Source organism: Podarcis vaucheri, assembly GCF_965113315.1.
Source record: "Podarcis vaucheri genome assembly, chromosome: 12".
NCBI lineage: Eukaryota > Metazoa > Chordata > Lepidosauria > Squamata > Lacertidae > Podarcis > Podarcis vaucheri.
This window is the reverse complement of record NC_138750.1, coordinates 38,161,772-38,180,769: the sequence shown is the minus strand read 5'-3', so window position 1 is coordinate 38,180,769 and position 18,998 is coordinate 38,161,772. Positions and strand designations below refer to the sequence as shown.

General features: G+C 44.8%; 1 protein-coding gene across 6 annotated transcripts; it reads left to right on the top strand.

Annotated features, from left to right (window-relative positions):
- Window positions 1-2,493: 2,493 nt before the first annotated feature.
- Window positions 2,494-13,843, top strand: STEAP1 (STEAP family member 1). Of its 6 annotated transcripts, none has more exons than XM_082194194.1 (6): window positions 2,494-2,801; window positions 5,716-5,830; window positions 6,248-6,354; window positions 7,977-8,483; window positions 10,058-10,222; window positions 11,965-13,843. In XM_082194194.1, the coding sequence occupies exons 3-6, from the start codon at window positions 6,292-6,294 to the stop codon at window positions 12,220-12,222; spliced, it is 993 nt and encodes a 330-aa protein (XP_082050320.1). In that variant the 5' UTR covers window positions 2,494-2,801; window positions 5,716-5,830; window positions 6,248-6,291; the 3' UTR covers window positions 12,223-13,843. The 6 variants fall into 6 exon arrangements, with proteins under 6 accessions (XP_082050320.1, XP_082050319.1, XP_082050318.1 ...); XM_082194193.1 differs by lacking the exon at window positions 5,716-5,830 and adding an exon at window positions 5,488-5,632; XM_082194192.1 differs by lacking the exon at window positions 5,716-5,830 and adding an exon at window positions 5,420-5,632.
- Window positions 13,844-18,998: the final 5,155 nt, after the last annotated feature.

Genomic DNA, 18,998 nt, shown 5'->3' with positions numbered 1-18,998 from the left:
CATCCGGGTGACTGAATTCAGTAAGGCGTACTCCCCAGGTAAGCTTGCACAGGGATTTCAGTTTTGTTGCCTTTTAATTGTTTTATCAGAATAATCTGTCTACTACACAGTGGATGGAGTGGCAAGCTGACCCAATATACACCTGAGGCAGAGGTCACCAACACGGTGCCTTTGGGGCGCCACAAAAGATCTCAGGAAATGTCCCCTCAAAAATCCACAAGAGCCCGTTCTTCCTGATCAGTTCCTGTTTGCACTGGCTCAGCCTCTTCCACACTGAACACACATCCTTAAACATGCCCACATTTCATTGGTTTGGACACCAACCCTTCCTTCTGAATAGAGGCATAAACGACTGCTCTCTGTGAATGCAGCGGTGGCTGATTTGGGTGCCTTCTTTCCATTTATGATGTGGGGGTGGGTGGAGCACACCAACACCCTTTTGTGTTCCAGTCGCCTTTTTCAATCCTTGTAGTTGTGGCGGCCATTTTGTGCTGTGCCACAGCCGCCTTTTTGTGACTGGAGACCATTGCAGTTTGCCACTGGTTTAAAATAGATTGGCGACCCTGAGGACAAACTGACATGTGATCCAAAACACAAGAGGGGGCAACTCCTTTTAAGGTGCCTTGTGGCACCTTAAAGATTAATGGCTTTACTTCACTCACAGGTTTGTGGGTTAGAGCCTCTTCTCTCTCTCTGAATTCAGTTGCTTCAGCAAATATGATTCCCTGGCCAGTCTTCATTTTTCTTGTATTGAGGTGGAGATGTATTTTATTCATATTTTGAACTGCCCTTTGACTAAGCTCCACCAACAGACAAACAAATATCAACTCACTATATTTATCTACACACAACTAGAAAGTCTCAAATTCTTTTAAGTCTTCAAAGACAAAAGAACAACAACAAACAACAACACTTGATCAAGCAAGATAGGCATTAATTTTGTTGTGGAAAATTTTGTCACCCTGGCTCTTCAAGGATGACTAGTAGATAAATAACCCAATCTGCTTATTTTTATTTTTCAAAGTAATGCTAAGTCAGCAGGTCGTGGCACAGATGGTAGGAAGAGCAGACAGTCATCTTTCTCCACAGAATTACCCATTCTTTCCAACTTCCACAACAGGCCTAGTGAACAGGAAGTCTGGGATAGTTCAGCTGATAGAGCATGAGACTCTTAATCGCCTGGTTGTGGGCTTGAGCCCCACATTGGGCAAAAGATTCCTGCATTGCCTAGGGTTAGACTAGATGACCCTCGTGGTCCCTTCCAACTCTACAATTCTATGATTCGTTGCTCCACAATGTCCCATTGCTGCTGTGGGCATCACCCTCCCTTTGGCCATGCCTTTATTGTATTGGTTTTTCTTTTCCCCAACCCCCCCCCCCCCGAAAGTCCACATGGGACTGAAAAGAGTTCTGATTCTATAGTATTCTAGCTCACTATTTGGGTCCACAAGACTCAAGTCTTCATTGTTGTTTCCTGGAGGTTTTGCCTCTTTTCAGAGTTGGTGTTTGTTTTTATTTTCATTCTGCAAACCTCACAATTAAGTAGGTATTTCCCTTGTGTTTATTTGTTGGCGTCATTCTCCAAGATGCTAGGGGTGGAATACATGGCTCTCCCTCTCTCATTTAATCCCAACAACAACCCTGTAAAGTGGGGTATGTTGAGGCAGTGGCTGGCCCAAAGTCAGCCAGTGAGCTTCACAGCCCAGTGAGGATTTGAAGCCTAGTCTCCCAGGTCTAACTACTACACCACACTGGATCTTGTTCCCTAGAGGCCCTGCTTTGCTGGCCCCATCTGGGGTCACACATACCCCATATGTATATATGTGTGTGTGTGTGTGTGGTGTGAACGCTCCCCATGCTCCTCCTGTGGCTGGAAAAGGGTTAGTTCAACCTCCGGTTTGCTAGTAAAACTAAATTACTGTCATGAAATGACACGTCTAAAAAGCATGTCACCATGAAAAGTTTGGTGTACGTGGTTTCCCACAGAATCCTAGGAATTGTAGTTTACCCCTCACTAAACTACAATTCCCAGCAGCCTTAAACTACAGTTCCCAAGATACTGTGGGAGTAAACCATAACTGTGTGGTGTGCTGGTGATTCACTGACTGGTAATCCCATATGCTCACTAGTCTAGGAAAGTGTAGGCTACAAACGTGTAAATACTGTGATGTTGGAGGGGACCACATGGATCATCTAGTGTTCTAGTCCAACCACCTGGAATGCAGGATTTTTTTGCCCGAGGTGGGGCTTGAAAACTACGACCCTGCGATTAGTACAGACTTCTTGCGCCTACGTGTAGCACGACGCGCGACAGCAGCAGCGCGGTCCTATGAGTAACTACCTAGAAATAAACCCATTCTGCTGCATGGGACTCACTCCCAGCAAAATGAGCAAATGCGACTGCAGCCTAAAGTCTTTTCATACTATTTCACAGTAGGACGGGGGGCGGGTTGCAAGTGCTTGGAGTCGTGTGCCGGGGCGGGGCTTACGGACACTTGGCCGCCAAATGCAGACATCTTTACGCCAAGCGCAACAGTTTACAAGAGTGATTCGCCCCCCCCTCCCCCTTTAAGCAAACAACACAACTTTGGCCGGCGACTCCCTGCAAGATCCGCCGGCTCCTGAGGCGAAGGAAAGGCGGAGCCGACCAGGCAGGGAGAGATGCCGAAGGCGGGGCTGCCAAGGGCGGGGTAGGCGGCTGCATGTCGAGCGGGCTCCGCAGAGGAGCCGCTAGTCTGGGTCTCTCCGCGTGCTAGTTCGGGATCGCGTCGCCCCGGGCCCCGAGACGGAGAAAAGTTGTTGTAAGTAGCGCCGAGAAGTCCCCGAGCTTTCGGAACAACCCCTCCTTCTCCGGGGGAGGGCGGGATGTCAGTGGGAGGCGGGCCGGCTAGCCAAATATTTGCGGAGCCCGGGAAGGCGCCGTGAGATCCCGAGCCCCTCTCTCCGGACAGCTAGCTCCGCTTTCCAAGCGCGGCCGGCTCTCGCCTCCTCCAGCAGCCTTCCCTTCTTTTCCGCTCGTTTCCCCGCCACCCCGCGGTGCAAACGAGATTCCATTAATGCCTTAATAAATAAACGAAACCGTGACGGCAACAAGGGGCGATAGGTGGGCAGTGACGGGCTTCTTCTGTACGTCATAAGGTACAGCATATCCTCGAAAGGGGGTTGGGGGAGAGGTGTTTGCTTTTGTACACGTCTACGAGAAGCACGCGCCTCCTGGTCAAAACTTTATTGGGTTAAGCTTTGCAGGGCAGGCTTTAAATCACAGCGGCTTCTACAGGGTTTGCAAAGAAAGCAAAAGTAATTGTGCTCAACGGGACCTGCCACGAAACGTCATGGTTCGGAGTGAGTGAGTGAATGAGTGAATGAATGAATGACTATTTGCGTCAGCTGTCGGCCATAGCAATAAAACAACAATACGATATACAAAGAATAGAAATAAAAAGTCAATTATATAAAATACATTTTAGAGTCTTGAATCAATAGTCAAATAGTGGATCTTATTCTGATTGCCCCAGCTAAAAACCGTGGTGGTTTGGAGTGCTTTTGATCAGGGTGCCAGCCAACTAGCTATATACCCTTTTCGAGGACACTCCATTCCAGCCCATCTTTGTCATGATTTCTGCTCCCAGCTCCCAACAGACGCTCAGATGTTCTCTAGCCACTGAACACAAAAATCCTCAACGACTGTTTTGGTTACCCCCACTTCTTAAAAGTACCTCCATTTATTGCAACCCTTGGGGTGTCTCGAAGTCTACCACGGTGCTTGGATGTGTCTTTCCGACTACATAAGAATCAGTGCTTGGAGCTTGCTATGAGCACATAGAAGAGAAGAAGAGTTTGGATTTGATATCCCACTTTATCACTACCCGAAGGAGTCTCAAAGCGGCTAACATTTTCCTTTCCCTTCCTCCCCCACAACAAACACTCTGGGGCTGAGAGACTTCAGAGAAGTGTGACTAGCCCAAGGTCACCCAGCAGCTGCATGTGGAGGAGCGGAGACACGAACCCGGTTCCCCAGATTATGAGTCTACCGCTCTTAACCACTACACCACACTGGCTCTCCACATAGATATTTATGTTACAACATCACTCTTGGCATATGAGCAAAGCCAGGCTTATTGCTAGACAAGTCTTGGTGGTTGCCTAGAGCAGTCCTTTTGCTGCATCAGCAGGAGGAGAGGAGGGAATAGCATCTACTGTTGAGGAATAGTAGAGAGGAAGGAAACAGCCAAGGGGCGAGAGGAGATACAGTTAAAGGCAGCATGAGAAAAAGCATATTGGAAAATAGCATGTCTGCTGCTTGTTGAATAGTGGGGATGGACAGACTTCCTTTGGCAGGGCATTCCCGTGTCTTGTGGCACCATTGCCCCAAAGGCCTTGTGTAACATGCCCACCTGCAGTACTTCAAATAACCATGGTACATAGAGCAGGGCACCTATAGACAGTCTGGACTTTTGGACAGACTTGTACAGGTAGATGCAGTTCTTAAGATACTCTGGTCCTGGGCCATAAGGCAGGGGCAGAGGATTCTCCCCACCACCACCAACAGCAGGAGCCATGTTTCCTTGTGGGCAGACTTCCAGTGTCTGCATTCCAGTGGTGGGCAAGGTTAGAGGGGAAAGTAGGCATGGCCAAAGGCAAATGTGGGCAGGGCAGACAATATACCATAGCTTGAAAAAGGTAAGAATCTCATTTGGGAAAGTCAGAGGTTTCTAGCCCTGATCAAGGGTGTTGGGGCAGAGAGGGAGCTAGCTGCTCTGGCACCCGCACCCAGAGGGCGCCGCCCATGCAGCGAGCGTCCCTGGTGGAGGCGGCACTGCAATGTCAACCTCCCTTAGGGATGACACCTCGGCCACTGCAACCCCCTTCCTCCGCCACTGTCCTGGGGCTGTGTAAAACAACTGTGACACCAAGGAACTGTGCTTTAACCTCACTGCAGATTCTTGTTTTGGTCATTTTCTATAGTGAACAGAGTTTCTTTAATTGCTTTACTCAACAGCCTTAAACAGCTACCAAGAGAGTTTTTGAAACTGACTATTCCTAGCAACATTTTTTTGCCTGTTAACATCTGCGTAGAGTGAGGCAAGATCATGATGTCGACACTTCTGTAAAGTGTCTGGTACACCAGCCTGAAGATACCGCTTGCTTAAGCTGTCTGGGTTTGTTTTACAAAACATAGATCCTGGCATCATGCCTCTTGGTCTTTTATGATAGCTGTAATCTGGGATACACAGAAATCTGTCTCTCTCCCCCCCCCCCTTTTTTTTTTAATCATGCCCATGCGAGGAAGATAGGCCAAGACTAGCAGATACCTTCGAGTGGAGATTCTATTTCATTCCTTTGTTTCTCTTGTCACCTTGGTAAAGTCTGCTCCCTTCAAGTACAATAGAAGCAAGAAATATTTTCTTTTATTTTCAAGCCTTTATTCTCTCTTCTGGAGTTGTGGGAAAATAAGAGGATTCCATCAGCTCATGCTCATTTGTTTAGCCCTGGCATATGTGATTCATCCAGAAAATTAAACCCAAGGAGAACAATAAGAAGTAGATTGAAGATATTAAGAACCCTACAGCTTTTGGAGCCGCAGTTCGGGTGTTTGTGAAGGGGGCTGTTCATGAAACAGCTTAAAGATCATGTGAGTCATTGTTGTGTCTCAAAAATACTTGTGTAGAATTCAGATCATTTCACTTATAAAACATGTGTACTTTTAATTCTCAGATTTGTGTGACAAGACAAAATCTATGAAAGTCCCCAGGTTCATCAAGGCTAACTCAAGACAGTGCATTTGATTGCTTATGTGTATTTCTAAAGTACCAACTGTGTATACATAAAGGTAAAGGTAAAGGTACCCCTGCCCGAACGGGCCAGTCTTGACAGACTGTGGGGTTTGTGCGCCCATCTCACATTTATTGGCCGGGGGCCAGCGCTGTCCGGGGACACTTCCGGGTCACGTGGCCAGCGTGACATCGCTGCTCTGGCGAGCCAGAGCCGCACACGGAACGCCGTTTACCTTCCCGCTGGTAAGCGGTACCTATTTATCTACTTGCACCCGGGGGTGCTTTCGAACTGCTAGGTGGGCAGGCGCTGGGACCGAACAGCGGGAGCGCACCCCGCCGCGGGGATTCGAACCGCCGACCTTTCGATCGGCAAGCCCTAGGCGTTGAGGCTTTAGCCCACAGCGCCACCCGCGTCCCTATGTGTATACATAGCATGATACAAATAAATGGACCATGTGAAAATTGTCTTGCAGAGATCCTCTTGCCTTAGGGCACAGGACAGTCATTGGTCAAGAACATGGAACAGAATGAAGATCAGAAAATGAATCCTGAAAGAACTTGGGAGAATTTCAACAATTTGGTAGTGTGTGTGTGTGTGTGTGTGTGTGTGTGTGTTTGTATATTTATTTTACACATGCTAGGTTGGCCTTAGGCAAGGGGACATAATGACCCACTTAATCCTTCTGGTGCTCTGGCCTGCCAGATTCAAAGAGCTTTTACTCCCCAGGCTCTTTATCTGCAGCCTCCCCAGAAAATAAAATCTATGGGAAAGTATTTCAGGCCCTTGCAAATAGTGCAACTTTATTTACAGACCATAAGCAGTGTTGGGTTATCAGGACAACCACAGCAAAACAAAATGAGACATGGAGACAAATTGTATCTTTTTAAAATGGGAGCATAACAGCGCAATCCAATTCATGCCTACTCAAAAGTAAATCCTATGGAATTTAAAGGGTTACGATTGCAGCCTCAATCTGTAAAAAATTAAAATTGCTAAAATTAAAATTGCTAAAAATACAGAAATTTCGACTCAAAACATGTGACGTTTAATAATTGCGATTCGGTTTTGATGACTACAGCAAGGAACTTGGCTATATCTTCTGTCACCTTAGAGTTGGAATCTGACCTTGTCATTCATCTGAATTTCCCAAGTGTAGGGAAAGTGCTAGGAAAATGAAATGGGGACATAGTCATATAAGCTTCAACAGAACAGCTTTAGCAAGGACAAACACTTAGGTGCCAAGGCAGCCCAGTAAATTGCCCTTGCTAATGCTGAGTAGTTGGTAATGTGTAAACAACATTTCACATGACTCTAAACTCTAATAGAATTGTCACAAGCTCTACTCTCAACATTTATATATATATAGAGTGAGATCTTCTTGTCCCTTGGTGTGTGTATGCCACGCTTTGCAACTGAATTTCCCACTTGGTGTATCTCATGAACTGTGCTCTAGCAACAGAGGTTTATGCCATAATCAAATTTGCTAGCCTTTAGGGTTCCCCAAGGCTCTCTCCTTTGTTTTTGCTAGGGCAAACTAACATGGCTGCTGCTTTGAAAATTGGTAATGGAAAGAACTATCTCTAACATCATGTAAAAGAGCGAATTTGAGCAGGCACAGCTTTTTCTCATGATTTCACTTATACCGTGACAGAAGCAGCACCTGCTGTGAAATACATCCCGGTATGGAAGCCCTGCCTGTATAGATACAGCAACCCTACTCCTCTCTTTTTACTGATATGTCCACCTCCAAACCACAGATCAAGGGCTCTGCAATGGTCCAGGAGATAAAAACGGCATTACTGTGCCTTTTTGTATTTCACACAAGAATAAATGTGTTGTAAAGACTAGAGATTACATTCCGTTCCCATTTACATGTTTTGAATTGCATTTCCTTCCCACCTCTTTACAAAGGGTTGATGAAGAAATGTAATCTGCGGAGGTGGCTCCCTTCTGGGAATAAACCTTGGTGCCTAAAAATCATCAGTGAAAATCATGGCTCTGCAATGGAACCAGCCTTAAGTTGCTTCAGTTCATTATTGATATTTTAGTTACATTTTGCATCCTAAAACCTCGTGCACAATTAGAACAGTTTCAGATAAGAGTATATATGAGTCCATGAAGGTCAGCAAGGAATCTACCAATATGGATAAAGTACTCTTAAATACCTCTTAGGTTTATGTTTCGTATTTTCTCCTTTTCAGGTGGTGGATTTACAAGTGGTTGGCACACCAGATGCTCTCCCCCATGTTCATAAAAGAATATGTATTGATGAGTTTGACTGTCCTCCCAGTAAGCACTGTGAACACAACCTTTTCCCTAAATGGCATTTGCCGGTGAAGACAGCATTGGTACTGTCCTTGTTAATCTTTATCTACACTTTCCTAAGGGACGTCATCCATCCCCTTGTAACTAATCAAGGAAATGCATTTTATAAAATCCCAATCCTGGTCATAAACAAAGTCTTACCAGTGGTTTCGATTACCCTGCTGGCTCTGGTTTATTTACCAGGAGTACTGGCTGCAGGTTTCCAGTTCCACTATGGAACCAAGTATAGACGTTTTCCACAATGGTTGGACAGATGGATGCTATCAAGGAAACAGTTTGGACTTCTTAGCTTCTTCTTTGCCTCATTACATGCCTGCTATAGCTTGTGCTATCCAATGAGGAGATCCTACAGATACAAACTCTTGAACTGGGCATATCAACAGGTACGCCATTTTGTTTTGTCATAATGCCATTAAATCGGTTTAAGCTGATGGTGTGCTGGCATCTGGAATGCTGTGTGGGTCTCCCAGTCCTATCATGAATATTGTAGAATGATGGCCTTATACAAATGTGTAACAGACTGCAACCCTATACAGAATTAAGTCCCATTGAGTTCATTGGGGATTAATCCTAGGTAAGTGGGTATAGGATTGCACCTTTAAATGATTAGAAATTGTGAGTTGGAAACACCAAGGTGAGGGCTGACATAGTTAAAGTTTATAAACTTACAAATAAAGCGGAGAGAACAAATACAAAGATTTATTTCCTAAAACATTTGTACCCAGGTTCATTCAATGGAACTAATTATCAGATGGTCCAGAAGAAGAAGAAGAAGAAATACAATTCCTCACAGCATGAATAATGTCTGGAAATCATTAACACAGGATGTTTTGATAGCTACTGCTTACCTGACTTTTTATTTTAAGTCCTCATTATTATTATTTTTTTAAATCACAGATATCTGATTTATCCATGTCTATAGCCAAAAATAATAAAACGGTAGGGATAGCCAATGTGGTGCTTTCCAGATGTTGCTCCTTAATTCCCTTTAGCCCCAGCCAGCATGGTCAGGGATTGGGAGAGCTGCAGTCTGACAACATCTGTAGAGCCCTGCGTTGGCTTCTCCTCGTATAAATTATGCCTTCCAGAGAATTTTGGCAGATGCAGTTGTCAAGGTGAGAGAACCTGCGCCTGCTGTTGAAAGTTTCCAGATCCCAGACCTCCTTTGCACCTCAACACCTTAGTTCTAACTGTAAATACTGAAATCACGGCAGCTCATTTCTGTATATAGGCCAATTATGCAGGTTATTTGAAAACATCTAGACTCATTGGCTGCTCTGGCAGAGCGAAAAAACTTGCCAAGTAAGCCTACTGATTAGCTGCTTAAAATACTGCTTCTTGGTGCTGCTTACCTCTTGTTACAGTTTGCCAAAGGTTGTGTTTAGCTTTTAGATGGAATTCTGTTTGTCAGCAAATAATGCAGTCCTGCTGGGAAAAACAAGTTAAAAAGGAATTGGAACAAGTCTCCTTGGGGGTCAAAACTTTGCTGAAGTAAATACTTCTCCATCTAATTGACTTTCCTATGGTTAAGGCTGATGGCACTTTTTGGGGGGACATCAGTATAAACAATGCTGCAGTTAAAGATCTGAAATGGGACCATGCTGTAATTTGTAGCATGCACAGGTGAACAGAAAATATCAACAGAATCCCAGCATATCCTGTTTTGTGCAGCATTTTAGTTAGCTGACAATGATCTATACAAGATACAGGCTGGTTCACACACCTAGATACTTTCATCCCATCCATGAAATGCATACAGGCTTGGATGGGGAAACTTTAGTGCCAACTGGGGTATTTTTATTTATTTTTTAATCCCACTGTTATTCCCATGATAGCTGCAATTGCAAAAAAAAAAAAAAAATCTCTATACAGTTTGGTTCTTACTGGGGTTTCACCATGGAATCTTAAGTGTACTTGTCATTCTAACACTTCTTAAAGTGTAGTGTTCTGTCCACAGGTGAAGCAGAAAAAGGAAGATGCCTGGATTGAACACGATGTCTGGAGAATGGAGATTTATGTGTCTCTAGGAATTTTGGGGCTTGCTCTGCTGGCTGTATTGGCAGTAACGTCAATTCCATCTGTCAGCCACTCGCTGACCTGGAGAGAGTTTCATTATATCCAGGTACACATAAACAAAACGGCATAGATTGTTCATGGCTCAGTGGTAAAACACATACTCTTTGTGATAGATTTGAGGTTCACTCTCTGGTATTGCCAACTGAGAAGATCTGAAAAACGGGGGGGACGGACACACTCCCTCCCCCTTCTGTAATCCGACACTGGACATTTACAAATAGCTGCTGATGTGCTCATATTCCCATACCACCAGATGGAAATTGATGAGAGCCAAAGATGGATCCTTGCATGAAAGAGTTTGTGTGACCAGATATTGCTGGACTACTACCCTCACCATCCCTGGCCATTGGCCATGTTGAATAGGGCTGATGGGTGTTGGGGATTCAACAATATCTGGAGTGCCACAGATTCTTGCCCATGCGGCATGTGGAGCCTTCTCCATATGTAAATCAGCTTATAAGGATGCACTTCAATCTGTTGTTCGATGCAGCAAACTGGGACACTTGCAAGTAATTTCCCTGCTCCCATTTTGTATATGCAAAGAGCAGTGCTGAACCCACCAGGGCCAGTAGAAGGAAATTTGGCACAGCTTGCATTGGAAACAAAGGGAGAGCTAGTCAAGATACAGACCAAATATCTCAACTCTTCCGCTATAGAATGCGGGTGGCACGAATCTCTTATCTATTAAATTTAGGCACCACACAAGAGATTTCCCCTATAACCAGGCCTGTTAGAAGTGGGTGGAATGTTTTTAATGTATTTCTTTTTCCTCTTTATTCTTATGTATCTATAGAGGGGTGTTGTCTCTTCGTTTGTAAGTCGCTTTGAGTTGCTCTGGACAAGATAAAGCGACTAACAAATTGAATAAATAATAATAATGATGATGATAGTAAGAATTTAGAAAATATAAAATCACTCTACCAGATTTCAAGTTGGCTGTGGTAGAGTTCCATTTGTCTTATGCAGACCTAAGTCTTAGAACATGGGTAGGCAAACTAAGGCCCGGGGGCCAGATCCGGCCCAATCGCCTTCTAAATCCGCCCCAAGGACAGTCCGGGAATCAGTGTGTTTTTACATAAGTAGAATGTGTCCTTTTATTTAAAATGCATCTTTGGGTTATTTGTGGGGCATAGGAATTAGTTCAATTTCCCCCCCGCCAAAAATATATATATATATAGTCCAGCCCCTCACAAAGCCTGAGAGACAGTGGACCAGCCCCCTGCTGAAAAAGTTTGCTGACCCCTGTCTTAGAAGCTCAGTGTCTAAGCACATGAGGCAACCACCTTGCTGAAGCTAAGCAGGTTTGGTCCTGGTCAGATTCTGCATGGGTGACTGCCTGGAAACCACTTGTTTCCTTGGGTTGCATGAGCAAAGAAAGGCGGGGATATAAATATAAGGTAGATAATGTTTTGGCATAGGACTGAATATGCAGCTAAAACAACATTGGAGCATTCTTCAACAATTGCACAGAATCTTAATTAAGCCTTTGGTGTTTTAAAATAACCAGGGTTGTCGCCTTTTGAACTAATTATTGTGCTGTAACAACTGCTTTTATCTGCAGCAATCAGCAGATGACATTTATTTCCATGCCTGCATATTATGTGCATGGAAAGCTGTTGATAAATGCACACAGGCAGATGCCCCCCACCTGTTTGATGGAAACCCTGAATATGCAGCAATGTGTATTATAGTTTGTTTTAATTTCCTTTCATTTTTAAAGTTTAACCTATTTTTTTCTTTCTTTCTTTCTTTCTTTCTTTCTTTCTTTCTTTCTTTCTTTCTTTCTAGAGCAAGATGGGACATTTAGCTTTGCTGCTGTGCACCATTCATGCATTAGTGTTTGCATGGAATAAGTGGATCGACATAGGCCAGTTTATATGGTATACTCCCCCTACTTTTATGATGGCAGTCATTCTTCCAATTGTGGTTCTGACTTGTAAAGGTATACTGCTTTTGCCATGCCTTAGGAAGAGACTAGAGAAGATCAGATCTGGCTATGATGCTAATGCTCTGGCAAGTAGTACACAGATAACTTCCAGACTGTAGATTTTAAATGTGCATGTACTTTGCTGGCAATATTCAGTTTTTTTAAAAAAAGACCATAAGGAAACAGTCATCTTTATTTTTACATAGAGTAATCTGCACTGAGTTCAGTGAGGCTTACTTCTGGGGTGCATCAGTTAAAAGTTTTTTGGTTGTTGTTTTTCTACTGATGGATTTTAAAATATCTTACTTCACTATAGGTAGTTTTCTGAAAATTTACTTAACATTACAAGTTTACGTAAGCTTAGGCTAAAGTATGCATGTGGAAATTAAAATCTCAGGTGCCCCATATGTGAACTTCACTTTAAAAATACCGAAGATTTTTCAATACAAGTACAGCAATGACAACCTTCTCTTCAGGGAAACTGTGGAATAATAACACAACTATTATCACAACTGTGTTTATATTCACATCAGATCTTTTAAAAAAATGCAATATAATAAATAATTCCTAACACTTTAAAATGCAAACACAGAGCTGCCTTGCCGGAAACAGCTTCTCAGTTCATTTCAGTGGCTGGAGTAGATCAGTATGTACATGCTTTTGTGCCCAGAGATCATATCTTTATTATTAACCTAATGAGATCTCCTGTGCTCAACGAGATCCAAATGCATATCTAGATCATGGGATGCACCCAGATTACTTAATAATTTAAACACCACAGAACCTTTGTAGCAAACCAAGCTCAGCCTTAACATAAGAAGGCCTTGCTGGGTTTAGACCAGGATTCATGCAATCTTGCATACTGCTCTGCAACATGCAGGAAAACCTTCTTCCCCAACATCTGGTCTTAAGGGTATATTGCTTCAATCCAAGGAGAGTTGTGTTTAGCTATCATTTCTGACAGCTGATGAAAGAGGGTTCCATGGGTTTTTAGAATCCGTCTTTTAAATTCACCTGAGCTACTTGCAATCACCACATTTTTGTGCCAGTAAATTCCATAAGTTAAATATTAGGGGCTGGATACTGAGCTTCTTCCATTCCCAGGTGGGATTCCTATGCAGTGGAAATTCCTGTTGTTAGAAGGGGTGCCATTTTTGCTGTTTTTCTGCTTCAGTCTCCTGCATCACTTCCCTTGCTGTTTCAGGAGGTTCCTAACCCTCTGGAGCAGCTTTTTTCAGGCTGATGGTGAAGGAGGATTTGGCAGAAATTCCTCTTCCACTGGCAAGGGAATTCCTTGAATTGGACCCCACTCATGGGAAGGCCGATTCTGGTCCTGGACTTCTGTGACTAAACTTTCTTGGGTGAATGCAGATTACAGTGTTGAGAGAGAGCTGATTAACCACATAAATTGTTTTATTTCACTTCTATAAAAACTAATATGTGTATTAAAGAGTATTTGACATGCATTGGTCTGGAATATGTTTTGCAATTTGATTTTTTTAGAAGACATTTTTCCATAGTGAGGTGGGGATTGAGCCCTTCGCCAACAGTAATTTGGATTCCAAAGAATTGTTTCATTTTGAGACTCTTGCCTCTATTCTGCATTTCTTAAAATTATGTTGTAAATTGAGTACTGTAAATAAGAACTCAGCTATACTTGTAGAAAATGTTTTTTTTTTCACATTTACTGTATTTAAAACAATAAAACTTCTATACTCCAGCAGTTTTATATAAAACAAAGATTTGTCTGTCTTTTTAGATTGGTTTTTTTTTTTATTGGCAGAGGCCAATAAATAGTTGATTGAAGACAGTGAGTCAGTTAAACAAGATAAATTTAGCATAGTAGACTTTCATATGTGGATGTGATGAGAAGCACCATGTGCACACTTTCATGAAAGATACACAATTCAGCCAGTGCTATGGAATTAACCCTGAGATGAGTTTTCTCATCCAGTCAGATCAAACAAAGCACATTATGGATTGTGTCCAATAGTCTTCACCCAGCAATGCAAGTCCATTTGATCCAGTGAAGGCTTCCATTAGCAGACTGGGGAGGGATACTATTTTTAATTATTTCCCTTTGCAGTCTTCCAAACAGTCTCTGGAATGTTGAGCGACCCATTGGCGCAGCAAGAAAGGTGCCATGGGCGAATCCTCTCTGTTCTGCTGATGAAAGGTCCTCTGACCCAACAGAGACTTCCATCAGAATAACACCACCATTGGATACAATCCAATTCCCTTACGGGATTGGGAACCTGTTGTGCAGAAAAGATTTGCATCCAGATAGATGAGCAGTTCAAGTTCATCTAACATAGTGCGGCCCATTCATTTGCAGACCATGAGTGGAGATGCACTTTCTTTATCCATCTTAACAATATACCATCCCAGCTGCATGTGCCTTGATCATGGTTAAACTGGTCTTTGAAATTACAAGGCAGGAATTATTTATTAGTAAAGTGCTTAAAGTTTAATAGTCTGTGCTCTCAGGCTAACAACCTGATAGACACAAAACAGAAGGGGAAAGGGGAGAGAAGGAACAGGAAACACATGCTGGTGCTAGTCCTTTGTAAAGTTAGATATATTTGTAGTGATCTGCTGGAGTCGCTAATGTGGGAGACAGGTCAGTCTCACCTCTCCCATCTGCTGCACCCAGGTAGATCAGCTGTTTATAGTAGAAGGTATATCTGGGATAGGAGGAGCCACTAAGACCTATAATAAAAAGACAATGCTGATTCATGGTCACGCGACTCCAACAAACTAGATGGTGATTACTGTTATAAAACAATTCCATTTCCTGCAAACAGTCTCTGAGCACTGAATGCTGTAGCACAGCTGAAGGTAAGCAAGTAAGGATCTGGTCAAGATTGCCAAGAGCAGGACCCAAGTATATTGTACACGGCCTGGGGGTCCTGGATCCATTGCCTTCACTTTAGGCTCAGGTGGCCTTGGTAGCACAGAGTGCCTTTCATCAGCTTCATCAGGTAGCACCTTCATCTGGGCAGGGGTAACCGAACTTCTGCCATCTGCTCTGGTAACCTCTAGGTTAGATTATTGCAACGTATTCCATGTGAGGCTGCCTCTGAGGATGGTTTGGAAACTTCAGCAGCCAGGTTGCTCACTGAGGCAAGATGGTTTGAGCATATTACACCAATCCTGGCCCAACTTAACTGGCTACCAGTTAGTTTCCAGGCCCAATTCAAAGTGCTGTTTGCAACCTATAAAGACTTAAATTGGCAAAGTACTGCAATAGCTCAAGGACCACCTCTCCATCTGAACTTACCTGAAGCCTGCAATCATCATCTGAGGCCCTTCTTTGTGTGTCTACTCCATGAGAGATCTGGGCAGCAACACAAGAACGAGCCTTTTCTGCGGTGGCTCGCCATTTGTGAAATGCTCTCCCCACGAAGGCTCGCCTTGCACCTTCATTATACCGTATTTTTCGCACTATTGGACGCACCGGTCCATAGGACGCACCTAGATTGGGGGGGGGAATAAAGGCCAAAAAAAATTATTCCCCCCCCCCCGCCAGGCGCGGGGCTGGGGCGGGGGAAGCCCGAGCTTCCCCCTCCCCCAGAACGGGACCCAGAGCCATGCCGAAGCTGCGCGCAGCTTTGGCATCGCTCTGGGAGCTTGCGGGGCTGGGGGAGGAGGAAGCCCTCCGCCAGCCTCCAAACCATGTCGGGAGACAGCGGGATGGCACGCTGCGCCTCTCCCGCTGTCCCCCGAGTTTGCAGGGCTGGGCCAGCCTTCTAACCAAGTCGGGGGACAGCGGGAAGGGCGCGCTGCGCCCCTGCCGCTGTCTCCCGAGTTTGCGGGGCTGGCGACGGGGAGGAGCAGGCTTCTCCCCCCGCCAGCCTTCTAGACAAGTCGGGGGACAGCGGCAAAGGCGCGCTGCGCCTCTCCCGCTGTCCCCCGAGTTTGCGGGGCTGGCGACGGGAAGGAGCAGGCTTCTCCCCCCGCCAGCCTTCTAGCCAAGTCGGGGGACAGCGGGAAAGGCGCGCTGCGCCTCTCCCGCTGTCCCCCGAGTTTGCAGGGCTGGCGACGGGGAGGAGCAGGCTTCTCCCCCCGCCAGCCTTCTAGACAAGTCGGGGGACAGCGGCAAAGGCGCGCTGCGCCTCTCCCGCTGTCCCCCGAGTTTGCGGGGCTGGCGACGGGAAGGAGCAGGCTTCTCCCCCCGCCAGCCTTCTAGCCAAGTCGGGGGACAGCGGGAAAGGCGCGCTGCGCCTCTCCCGCTGTCCCCCGAGTTTGCAGGGCTGGCGACGGGGAGGAGCAGGCTTCTCCCCCCCAGCCTTCTAACCAAGTCGGGGGACAGCGGGAATGGCGCGCTGCGCCTCTCCCGCTGTCTCCCGAGTTTGCGGGGTTGGCGACGGGGAGGAGCAGGCTTCTCCCCCCGCCAGCCTTCTAACCAAGTCGGGGGACAGCGGGAAGGGCGCGCTGCGCCTCTCCCGCTGTCCCCCGAGCTTGTGGGGCTGGCGGTGGGGCTCTCCTGAAGCCTGGAGAGCGAGAGGGGTCGGTGCGCACCGACCCCTCTCACTCTCCAGGCTTCAGCGAAAGCCTGCATTCGCACCATAGGACGCACACACATTTCCCCTTCATTTTTGGAGGGGAAAAAGTGCGTCCTATAGTGCGAAAAATACGGTACATCTTTAGTTGCCAGGCAAAAACATTTTATCTCTTCCAAACCTTTGGATAATTAAACAATCTATGGCCTTTAAAACTCTGGAGGATATTATTTTTGTTATTATGGTATGTCTGTGTTATTGTAAATAAATATACATTAAATAAGAAGCAAAAAAAACCCAAAATATATATTTTATATAAATAAGCCAAATCTGTGCAGTCCTTAATATAGGAGGCCTTGTTTTTTGTTTAGACTTTGTGTTTGCAAAAGTCCAAGTCCTTCCCCTGGGCAAACTACTTGATTTTTTTCATAGCAAGCATTGCAATCAAAACCTGTTTTAGCTTCCTGTCAGATAAGTTTGTGACTCAACCAAGCACTGTGACACAGAAAACCGAAGAGTCTGACCTTTTGTTGTTGAAAAGTGATGAAGTTTTCAGGACACTACAATTCTCTGTGTCAGTAAAAGAACAAAAATGAAACTCAAAATGTGCAGGATGCAATTGCTTAGGAAAACATTAGAGAACTATGGCTGTAACCAGCCCTGTGCAGAGGGGGAGGGAGGGTGGCAGCTGGGTCCACTTGCCCCAGGCCTTGGAGGGCTATGGTAGGGTTGCCATACGTCTTTGGCCAACCCCAACCCCCAACTATATAACTTTTCTGTCCGGATTTTCACCGTTTGAAATATGGCAGCCCTAGCTAAGCTGGCTGGGGGGCCCACCAGGGCCCGGCTTTTTTGTTTGAGCTTATAACTTTAGTCTAAGAAGACTCCCGCCCCGGGCCTCAGACAAGCTCTGCACAGGCAAAGTAACAATATTTAATACTGGTTAGATTAATCCGCCGGTGAGGAACCTTAGACCTCAGGGCCAAACATAGTACTCCAAGCCTCTCCATCTGCCCATTGGGACTCTCCTCAGCCACACCCTTCACTATTATGGCTTACCACCCTTCCTTAGGTGTTTTTTGTCTGGCTAAAATGTGTCCTTGACCTCTGGTAATGTTGCTTGTCTGAGTAGAGGATAGAGGGGAGTTTGTGTAGAAATTAGCTTGCTGTATAAAGGTAAAGTTTACATTTCCTGTTCTGTCCACTTTTGCCTCTGCACCTGCCCACTCCTTGAAAGGTTGTCCACAAGAGAATGTGGCCCTTAGACCACAAAAAGGGTTCTGCACCTGTAAATTAATCAATTTAAAATGTTAAAATGGCACTTCGCTAATTGAGTAGCACATTTTGCAAAAATGATGTCAATGTTCCTTCTATAGTAATTTTTTTCATACTGTGTTTTATGTTGTGTAAGCCACTTGGAGAGGGCTACACCTTAAAAGGCAGCCTTTAAATTATGTTTATGAATAAAGAAAATAAAGGTTGTGAATGTGCCACAGAGCCATCTCTTGTGTTTGCTTTTTATTTTATGATCACTGATAGTTTACTAGCAGCAGAATCCACATCCATGTTGACTCAAGTCCTGCCTTTTTTAATGGGTCTTTCTCACAAATTATTGAGTATAAGACTGCAGCATAGGTTCATTTAATTTTTTAAAAAAATTACTGGGTCAAACCAGATAACATATAGTGAGAAAGAGAATACATTACATCAAAAGTGGACATAAAAGAGAAAAGTGTAAAGGTTAATAGTTCAAGGCCTACGAGAGATAAAATGGCAGAAGGTGAAGGGTAATGGGGCCCACTTTTGTTTTGCTTGTTAATAAATGACCCCGTAAATGTAATCTCAAAACCTTTTATTGCTGACAAGCTAAAAATTAAATGAGCGCTATAAACAAATCCAGCTCATCCATGCACACTTTATCATGGGGGGTATTTGTGTTCTCATTTTGGGGACCTTTCAACATTTAGACATGTGTTTTTAAACTGATCTGAGAAAACAGCTTAGCATGTATTTATGGAAGAAAAATGCTGAAAAGCTCAGAATCAGAACCCGTTCCTAACATGCCTGTTGATCTAATAACTTTGTAGTTTGTCATCGTAGAATGGCATACGTATAAAATCACTATCCACAGATTCATGGCTTTAGACTGCGCCCCCAATCTCAGGGTCAGCCAGCCCCTATCTGCCTGCCTTCTCCCTTGCACCCAGCCTGGGGAGTGGCCCTGGCTGTCAGCGTCCTCCTCCTCAGTTTCAGCATTTTCCTTGTGTAACTCAATAGGGAGGAGGATAGGGACAATGCAAGAATTAGTTGGCTGCATCTGGCATTGGCTGTTGACCTATTTGCCTTCTGCACTGCCAGTCCCAATGAACACCAACCACCGCCATTGCATAAAC

Coding starts and splice junctions, on each gene's coding strand:
- STEAP1 (XM_082194190.1), top strand. CDS start 6,292: ATGGAACAGAATGAAGATCAGAAAATGAATCCTGAAAGAACTTGGGAG. Junction 8,484..10,057: donor TGAACTGGGCATATCAACAG/GTACGCCATTTT, acceptor TTCTGTCCACAG/GTGAAGCAGAAAAAGGAAGA. Junction 10,223..11,964: donor GAGAGTTTCATTATATCCAG/GTACACATAAAC, acceptor CTTTCTTTCTAG/AGCAAGATGGGACATTTAGC.